This window comes from Sphaeroforma arctica (genome assembly GCF_001186125.1).
Source record: "Sphaeroforma arctica JP610 unplaced genomic scaffold supercont1.538, whole genome shotgun sequence".
Lineage (NCBI taxonomy): Eukaryota > Ichthyosporea > Ichthyophonida > Sphaeroforma > Sphaeroforma arctica.
The window spans coordinates 17,149-26,997 of NW_014040020.1; the positions used below are offsets into that span (position 1 = coordinate 17,149).

General features: G+C 41.8%; 2 protein-coding genes across 3 annotated transcripts in view; one reads left to right on the forward strand and one right to left on the reverse strand.

The window, feature by feature from the left end:
- The window catches only part of SARC_07068, an 11,256-nt gene extending 8,521 nt beyond the window's left edge, over nt 1-2,735 (forward strand). For both annotated transcript variants that reach the window (XM_014298996.1, XM_014298995.1), the window contains 3 exons: nt 637-744; nt 1,575-1,649; nt 2,536-2,735. In XM_014298996.1, coding sequence (XP_014154471.1) covers nt 637-744; nt 1,575-1,649; nt 2,536-2,680 — 328 coding nt within the window. In that variant the 3' untranslated portion in view covers nt 2,681-2,735. The remainder of the gene's footprint in view (nt 1-636; nt 745-1,574; nt 1,650-2,535) is intronic.
- A 1,639-nt stretch (nt 2,736-4,374) lies between these two features.
- Nucleotides 4,375-5,252, reverse strand: SARC_07069 (hypothetical protein; the record flags this gene model as incomplete). Its single annotated transcript, XM_014298997.1, has 2 exons — nt 4,375-5,068; nt 5,132-5,252. The coding sequence occupies 2 exons, from the start codon at nt 5,250-5,252 to the stop codon at nt 4,404-4,406; spliced, it is 786 nt and encodes a 261-aa protein (XP_014154472.1). The 3' UTR covers nt 4,375-4,403.
- Between the last annotated feature and the right edge of the window lie 4,597 nt (nt 5,253-9,849).

The window sequence follows — 9,849 nt, forward strand, 5'->3', positions numbered from 1 at the left end:
TATATATATATATATATATATATATATATATATATATATATATATATATATATATATATATATATATATATATATATATATATATATATATATATATATATATATATATATATATATATATATATATATATATATATATATATATATATATATATATATATATATATATATATATATATATATATATATATATATATATATATATAATGTCCGCAAGATATACGTACAGATAGAACCTGCATGTACACATATCGAGGAACTACCGATTTGAAAGGATGCAAACTATGTGTGCACTTGAACACGCTCGGAAAGTGAGTGCTGTTCAAATACTCGTATAACGTACATATAAATAAGCGGAAGAAGAGCACAAAGATCTGCATGCAAGTAACTATTATAATTGTTTGTATTTGAAGTTCACGACGTACCACCTCTTGACGGTCTCCTACCTTACCTTTTTAGGGTTGCCCTAGTCTGTTAACTCACTGAAGTTCCTTGCAATATATCTTGCAAGCATAGTACACTACCAGCGTACTTTCTCATCGCTATGAATAGTCTTTAGGTTATTCGATGTCTGTGTATTCATGAATGTGTACTATCCGGTATGGATACATATACATACACCTATCACTGTCACAGACGCACGAGTGAAGAAGTCAAGAAGCTGGAAGCGGAGATGGAGGAGAACGGCGAAAGCTACTTCAGCATCTCACTCAAATCCTTCATGACAGGCGATGATTGGCTCAGGTATGATTTGGTAGTGCAAGTGTGGCTTCGTGCACGGACGTGATATAATGTGTACCTTGCGAGATCGTCGCACCGTAGGCCTAGGCACGGGAGCAAGTGTGCCTGGAAACTGGCGAAGTGTATTTATGCCTTGTTGTTAGGGGGGTGCCAATTGATATGCACTGGATCGTATGCCATGTTTTGAAAGATTTATGTTCTACGTCTGGGTACACTGTCAGGCGACGGACCTAGGATGCTTTTTTTAGTGCGACTTGTTCATACGATGACGTTTTTATTAAGGTGACTTGTTCGTGTTCATATACTGGCTGGCGACGTTGTTGCCTATGGCTGTCCTTAATTTTTGGGCAACAGTCTAAGAGTCTACAATGTGATGTATATTGCTTTCCGATTATGATTTTGTGCCTGAGCTTCAGTCTCGTCTTTGTAAAGACCCGCAATTGTCAGCCCGCCGCCTCTCCTAGGCACTGAATGGTGTAGTGCCAACCAAGATTGTCTTGTTCTATACATTTTTGTCACTGGTAATTTGCCTATTCAAGTGTAATGATATCTCAATTGTGTCTCCGTTATCCCATGCGCCAACGTATGGTACCACTTTGCATCCGCTACTTTTGGCGGTTCTCATGCTTTCTGTAAATCTAGATACCTCAGCCGAGCATCCTCGTTAGATGTACTAGTACACATGTGCCTGCAAAGTGTGGTTGTGCCCCACCCCGCACACGCCCTCCGATATACCATGGGCTTGATAACTGATGTTCGAATATGTTATAATCAACCCGGATATAGCGCTTGCATCCTCAATCTCAAGTCATTTCTGTCTTGTGTCTACTCAGGGATATGTTCATGCGCGATGTCTTCCAAGTTCTCGATCCAGATGACTGGGAGGCTGCTAAGTTTTCAAATTTAAGGTAACTTCTTACTCATAGTTAAATAACCAGTGCACTATATCTAAAGCAAAGTTATAAGCCTATACTTGTGGCTTGATAAGCATTGTAAACAAAATGACAAAATGGCATGCTTTCTTACGACAACCTCTAATACATACTAGTAGTTGACGCGCGAGAAAGTCCTCTCCAAGAGGAGGTGAAAGTTGCGTGTGCAGCAAACCCTTTTGTGCTCCAGCATTAACAAGCAACGTATCTGTAGCACTGCTCATGCTGTAAATCACTGTTTTCTTTGGTGGTCAGTCTCATGATTGTTTCTATGTTGTTCACATTTAGTCATTAGACTCGCACGTGTGTTATTTTATGCACTGTTTTATTTGGTGGTCAGTCTCATGATTGTTTCTGTGTTGTTCACATTTGGTCACTAGACTCGCACGTGTATTATTTTATGCACTGTTTTATTTGGTGGTCAGTCTCATGAGCGTTGCTATGTTGTTCAAATTGGTCACTAGACTCGCACGTGTGTTATTTCATCATGCTCATGAGTCGCAGCAAACTTCACAGTATCGGTACGGCCAATAGGTACTCCACTTTTTGGATGCTTCCACTTCATTTAAATGCTGTACCGAAGTAGTCACTGGCAGGCTGTGTTCCAACCGGAGAGTAAATGATGATAGGCATTGGCCTCATACGAGAATATAGCAATAAGTTTTGGCATATCGCCGCATTTGCATCCACTTGGAGCGATTGAAGTCTCCAAGTCACTGTATACTGCACATGAGAAACGCGGCAACTGCACCCGTGCAAAGTTTCATACACTGGAATTGAAGCACTGCACCAGACGAATGTAGTCAAGAATCCTATCACTTCTGATTGACTTTGACTCAACATTCAATTGCGGTTTATTCAGGTCACATGCGTCGGCCGACAACCGCACAACGCGACACTCGCACACGGATGTACTCAGTGGCACGGATGGAGGGCCATCGGAAAACGATCCTCAAGTAGACGCATCAGTGGTGCGCAGAGTAAATAGCGAATCCACCATTGTATGATAAAGACTTGTGCAACATATCATTCGTCACACGCACGAGGGATACTACAGGGAAAGTGAAGCTGCGATCCTAATTTTAAATAGCATTGATGTATATCTAAGTTGCGCACTACAGTGACGTATGCAAATGCATATCCTCACGTCGTGTAGGATTCGTTTACTCAGATCTTCATGATCCCTACCTAGCGCAACTCAAACGTAGCGAAGTCAGACAGAGCAGCGCCCATGCAGAAGTGTGTATTTTATCGCGCCCGTTGCCAACTTGCCATCGTCCCGTACAACTATGCCTAAGAACTTAGCAGATGAGTTGCTAATATCCTGCTCGGGTATTTATTTAGATTGTTTGGAATGGGCCAGCAATCAAAGGAGAGTGTGGTATTCGGATATGATGATTGCATACTGTGGTCTGAGATATCTTGCATTTTCATGTATCAAATAACAGCGCTGTTTGGCTTTACGATTGATTTTCTCATTATTTTATCTAAAGTAAATGTCCTTTTTAAAAGGTCAGTTCAATCTCTACCCATATTGTAAACCTCTATATAAACTGGCATCACCTGAAGGACTCGCAGGGTGACAAATCAATCATATTTTTAATAGCTTATCATTCTAGTGAAAGTTCTTGAGCATACACCGATCACATCGATCTAGCGAGACGGGCCTGGCGACGGCGTGAACATCGGCGTTTGTTGTCTGTACAATCTTGGTCCTTATCGTTGTCACCATCCACGTCCCCAGCACAGCAATGACTGCTTGAGCATTTCTCAGTCGCCCAGCCAGCACACTTGCCGGAGTTTTTGAAACACTTCTTGTCAGTATCGTAATCTCCCCCGCACTTGTCTGATTTGACGTCTCCACAGTGCATATAGTTCTCTGGGTCAGACGAAGTTTCGTCATCGTCATCGTCGTCGTCATCCTCTGGGTTAATAATGTCTCCAGCACAGCAGTGAGTCGATGCGCATATGCAGTTGCCCCAGCCAGAGCAGCTATTGCTGTGCGCGCAGCATTTAAGATCTTCCTTATAGTCACCGTCACACTTGCTAAATGCGATGTCACCACAGTACAGTCCACTTGGTGTGAGGGTTTGGGGGGATCTGAGGAAGGCGTTGGGGAAGGATCGCACGATTGGCTTGGTTTTGCAGATGCGGAAGGCTCACTCGATTGGCTTGGTTTTGCAGATGCGGAAGGCTCACTCGATTGGCTTGGTTTTGCAGATGCGGACGGCTCACTCGATTGGCTTGGTTTTGGAAATGCGGAAAGCTCACTCGATGGGCTTGGTTTTGCAGATGCGGACGGCTCCGTTGACATTGAAGGGGATGCTGATGTTGTAGGCAGCATGGAATTCGATGGGGTCGCAGAGGCTACCATCGATGGAGATGGAGTATAGGAGCACTGGATGTGGAGGGAGATAAAGAAGGCGAGGCTTCCATTGAGGCGGAAGGTGAGGCAGAGGACGAGGGTTCCATCGATATTGATGGCGTAGGAGAGGGCGATGGTTCCATGGATGTTGAAGGGGTAGCTGAGGAACTCGGTTGACTAGAAACGGGCGGTGATGGCTCCGTAGAGGGTGATGCAGAAACTGAAGGCTTGATCGACGTAGATGGGGTCGAGGAAGGTGTTGGAATCTGTGATGTGGATGGCGATGAGGATGGTACCGTGGATGGCGACGCAGAAGGAGACGCGGATGGCTGAGGTACACAGCAAATATCTTTGCAGTTTTTGCCCTAGCTCTCATCCGGATCGCAGGCGGCGTTGGTTAAGCCATTCTCAAATCCTTCCTCGCAAGTAATTGAGTCGGCAACTTCCTTGCATGTCGGTGCCGGCAAACAACACGTTGGTGCATTACACTCGTCGCCAGAACAGACAATGTCATCGAAATTGGGGGCGACTACCCAATCCGGGAATGTGCAAATATCAGGTACAGACGCGCACGTCAGAGTGTCACAGCTGGACTGAAAGTTGACAATGGCTTTTCTGAGATTGTTATACTTACAGCAATCATCCACTTGTGTGATCACTATTCGATTGGACTGTCCAGATATTACAAGATTCTTCAAATCGGAAGTTCCAGTCTCAAGTAGATAAACATAACTATCTTCAACCACCACATCATTTACAGAGACGCGTGATCTATCATCCATGCCGTCAAAGTCGATGGTTAATCTAGTAACCTCACAACTTTCAGGCACATCGAGGAATGCTTGGAAGTATGTAAAGTCCAAATATTCGTAACAGATTTCTGGTGCGTCGCAAACCAGCGACCGTCGCTCCATATCGATGATGTTGACATCTGGGTGATCATTCCAATCGGAGCTTCCCGCAGATGGCACATCGGCGGCATCGTACAGACACTCGTGTCCATGCTCGCCTTTTATCACCTCGCAGTCATCTGGGCGCTTTGTATCATAGGCGTTAGTCTGCCATAAATCTCAACCAAGTTCTGCAGTGCTACCTGCATGATTTTGCCACGGAGTGAGCGATACAGTATCCTGTGCAACGACCATTGCAGTCTGTAGTCCAGCGATGGCGACAAGGGATATAAAACCCAGTTTGAAATTCGAATTGGTGGTCATACTTTTAATTGTTGGTTGTTCTTGGTATATATTATTTGATGTAGAAGAACCGACAGGACTACCTGACTTAAATATGATACGGACGAAAATGTGTACCGTTAGAGTGACAATATACAGGATCAGTTTATTTGAAGGAAGTATCAGCAATTTCAATGTTTGGATCGGCTGCAACTTTCACTTACCCGAGGAACATCATAATAATCGAGAAAGCTCAGTTCGATGATAAATTTTGCAATCAGAGTACAGGGAGCACAGTTTCTCTTCAAATATTTATTCACTTGATGTTTCTGATATCAGTATAAACATTCAGACTATCCAAGTTATGCTATGTATGACGTACATGTCTTTGCAAAAGCTTCTATACACTCCATCATATCATGATACTGTAATTATAAAAGCCACTTTTATCGTGATTGGTTTAGGGTTTAGGGTTTAGGGTTTTTAGGGTTTTTTAAACTCTGGGAGTCGATGCCAAATTCGTTCTAAGCGCGCGCGTTTGCAAATTCGTTCTAAGCGACCGCGTTTGCAAGCGTGTGCATAATTACATATCAGTGCCCCGGTAAAGTTTTAAACACGTTTCACTTCATGATTATATCCGATGTTTCTTTACGGAACTCATTATGACGTCATCTATTATTGTTTATTGTTTTTGTATCACATTGTCATTGTTTTATAAAAGAAAACAAAAAGAAAACAATTATGTAACAACAGCAGGTCTATGAATTTTGATTTTCAAAAACAACAATCGTCAATCAAAGTTCAATCATAGTCCAGAGTTTTAGACTTTTGTAGTACGAATGTCGTTATACGGCACAGGTGACAATAAAATTATTAACCGCCTCAGGCCCAGTTTCCTACCAGTCTCATACTTGTAACTTTTTCGAGTTTAATTTGCTTGAATATAGGTGTATTAATGTAATTAGCGTGGTTTTAAGCACTTGTGAGATGTGTTTGTTTTCTGCCGATTTGTTTGTTGTCTGCCGGCTGAAAGCGCTCAACTCAAAATTTTAGATATTGTAGCGCGGATACAACCCATTTGTTGCACTTATGTTAGGTCCTTGTCGGTCTTAAGGGCTTGACGTATGGTAGCAGTTAGCCACATGTATATAGGCGTCCTCTGTCTTAGCTATTGCTTCGGATTCGCCCATGGTTTTACAGTTGGCACTATTCGTGTCTAACATACGTCGACCTCTCCTCTGAGGCCGACAAAGAACTAATTCAACTAGTGCAATAAATGGGCTAAAGTCACGCTATATGCATCTTATAAAAAAGCAAAGCAAACTCGAAAAAGTAAAAGTATGGGACTGGTAGGAAACTGGGACTGAGGTGGTTAATAGTTTTATTGTTATCAGTGCCGTATAAAGACATTCCATACATATGTTTTTTTATAAAAAAGTACAACGATTGTTTGAACAAAAAGAAAAGGCCAGAGTAATAATTATAAAATAGAGTATATATAATAATACTGCAAATACGTAACTACGGTAAAGATGTAAATTTGTACTATGTATGACTTTGTAAATATGACATATTTACATAGCTGTTGAGTGTTGAAGTTGTTTGTTGTTTATATTTTGTTAAAAAATAATAACGTGTGCACTCACTGACTCTCTGCAGCCTGCAGCCCTGCAATGTGACTCACTGACTCTCTGCAGTCTGCAACCTGCACTGTGACTCACTGACTCTGTGAGTCCAGTGTTGTCAGTTGTCTGTTGTGAAAAGTTGTGTGGCCTGTTCACAGTGTGCAGTGTGCAGTGTGCAGTTGTGCAGTGTGCAGTGTGCAGTGTGCAGTGTCAAGTGTGCAGTCACTGCAGTTGCAGAATTTTCAACTTTCAAGATTCAACTGCAGACTGCAGAGTGCAGAGAGCAGACTCGGAGTTGTCAGAGTGCAGAATATTTACAAACTCAGAGTGCGAACTGCGAAGTCATGCAACACTGCAAACAGTGCAAAGTGCAAACTCTCTTGCAATGACCAAAGTGGCGAAAGTGCAATACTACAAACTGCAGTCTACAAAGTACAAACACTATGTATACACTAAACTGTAGCCAAACAGCAATCTGCGACACTGACACACACACACAGTGACAACCTGCCCCAGCCTACCTGCCCTAGTCTGCCAGCCAACAAAACTGCCATACATAGGCCGGCACACAAGTGTCAAGTTGATAACTTCACACACAACATGAAGGTCAGACTTGAGACGTCAGAGTTCTGACTTGAGACTTGAGACTTGAGACTTGAGACTTCAGTGTTCAATTGTTCATTGTTCAAGTGTTCAGTCATCAGTGTTCACCGCATTTCAACTCTCGACTCCAAAAGTCCAACAAGAGTGAACAACTATGTAATGTCAACCATATTTACCTCCGATTTAAAAGAATGGTGGTGTTGTAAGTACCGAACTGTTCGGTAATTTGTGAAAACTAATAAGTTTGAAAATTTCTAAGGTGTATTGTGCAGTTTGTTGGCAAACCGCCGCGCAGGCTCGAAAGAAGAGGAGGTTGGTATTTGATTGGTGCTTTGCGAACCGAAGTGTGAGCGTTATAGTATCCTGTGCAACGACCATTGCAATCTGTAGTCCAGCAATGACGACAAGGGATATAAAACCCATATACAAAATATTACGGAATAAACTATAATATTGAGTTACCAAATTATTTTATGTCAAACTTCCTCTAAGTTCTGAACTGAGGAAGCAACAATTAGAACGTGATACGTCGATAAAAAGTAAACCATAATTTTTCATGTTTGAATAAACTTGTACATCTGAAGCCGGGCTTTCGGAATAGAGATGAGTACACGCAATCTGTGTGGTTGTGTACAAGGCCTAAGTCGGTAGTATGAACAACCAGTCAGCATGCATCATATACATTCTGTCTTGTCTTCGATACTATTTGCTCCGCATCGTACACGTACGTGTGTACTATGACTGAACAACGATAATGAATATAAAAGAATGCCTATGCAATCTTTTGAGGTTTTTTTTGAGTGGAAAGTAGAAAACGGCCATATGAACGCCAAAGCACACAAATAACACCGCGTACGGTGAAGAGTGTACAAGTTGAAAATTCGATGGGTGGAGTTTGGAAAAGATACCAATACCACAGTGTGAAGGGTGTAAGATATTATGCCGTGTAGTGTGATGTAGTATATGATAGCGTGTGTTCGAGTGTATATGATTAAGAAATGTGGTGTTATGCCAGGTTTCAACCAAATACATAACATCAACCTGACTTAAAATCGATATACCGTTCAAAAACTTATCTGTATGTGATGCGTTGTCCATGTCCAGTCCTTATGGGTTGAAGAGCGTCATCCTCATTGGTCCTAACATTGTTCATCATCGGTCAATACTACTGGGCTCTCCTCTTTGACGATGTCCGCCATTTCTATATCATTGCCTGTCGTCGAAGAGTCCATCGTGGAAAGCTGAGGCTGCGTATTGCCATCCATCGTGTCGGATGATTGTGTCGGGGAGACCGTTGGTATATGAAGTCGTCCCTTTAGCGTTTACCGGGATTCGCGGGTTAAGTGAGAAGAGGTTTACATCATGCTTTGCTCGATAAGCTTTCTGGAGACGGTCCGCGGTAGATTGGAAGATGTCTGCGTTAGTGGAGTTGATAAGTGGGCTCAGTAGTGCATCCATGCTGCGGGTAAGAATTTTTGGCGTTCGTTCATGTGTGCAGCGGACCTCCCGCTTGGTGCGGAGATACTTAGTGCGGAAGGCTCAGAGAAAGCCGCCCATGAGTGGTGATCCCAGTATAGAAGGTTCAGAGAATTTCACTTCGGAGTGGATTGTGTGGTCTAGTTACACGAGTGCTGGTTGTTTATGGCAAGTATATCTATATGCTTAGAGTACAGGGGAGCACCCTGTTGACTAACTCAGTGGCGAGCAACCCTGAGGACACGCCGCATTGAACTTTGCGTAGGCACTTTGAAGTCGGTGAGAAACCGCAGCCTCACTAGCGTGTTGCATGGAGCCCTCACAGTCGACAGAATAGAACGTATGTTTATTTAGAGGCTGATAGTACAGGCGAGCACCCTATTGACTCTTACTCAGAGGTGAGCCACCCTGAGGACACGCCGCATTGAACTTTGCGCGAAAACTTGAGAGTCGGTAGGAATCCGCAGCCTCAAGCGTGTTGTATAGTCGCTGTGAGTGGTGTCGATTTGGATATCATTATTACGTAAATATAGTATACAATAAAACAAGTATATAATTACAATACAGCAAGTAAATAGTTTACTATAAAGCAAGTCTATATTTTACAATAAAACACGTGTATAGTTACAATAAGGCAAGTTCTGTATATAGTTCATAATAAATAATTATGAATGCACGAACATGCATGCATACAAATATTTGGCAGTATTCAATGTTATATATTTAAATATGATGTAGTATCATAACATGCGCAATAAACAACTATATATAGTACACTGAGACACACAAAAGTTTAATTTAAGTTTACAAGTATGTATATATATACATATATATATATATATATATATATATATATATATATATATATATATATATATATATATATATATATATATATATATATATATATATATATATATATATATATATATATA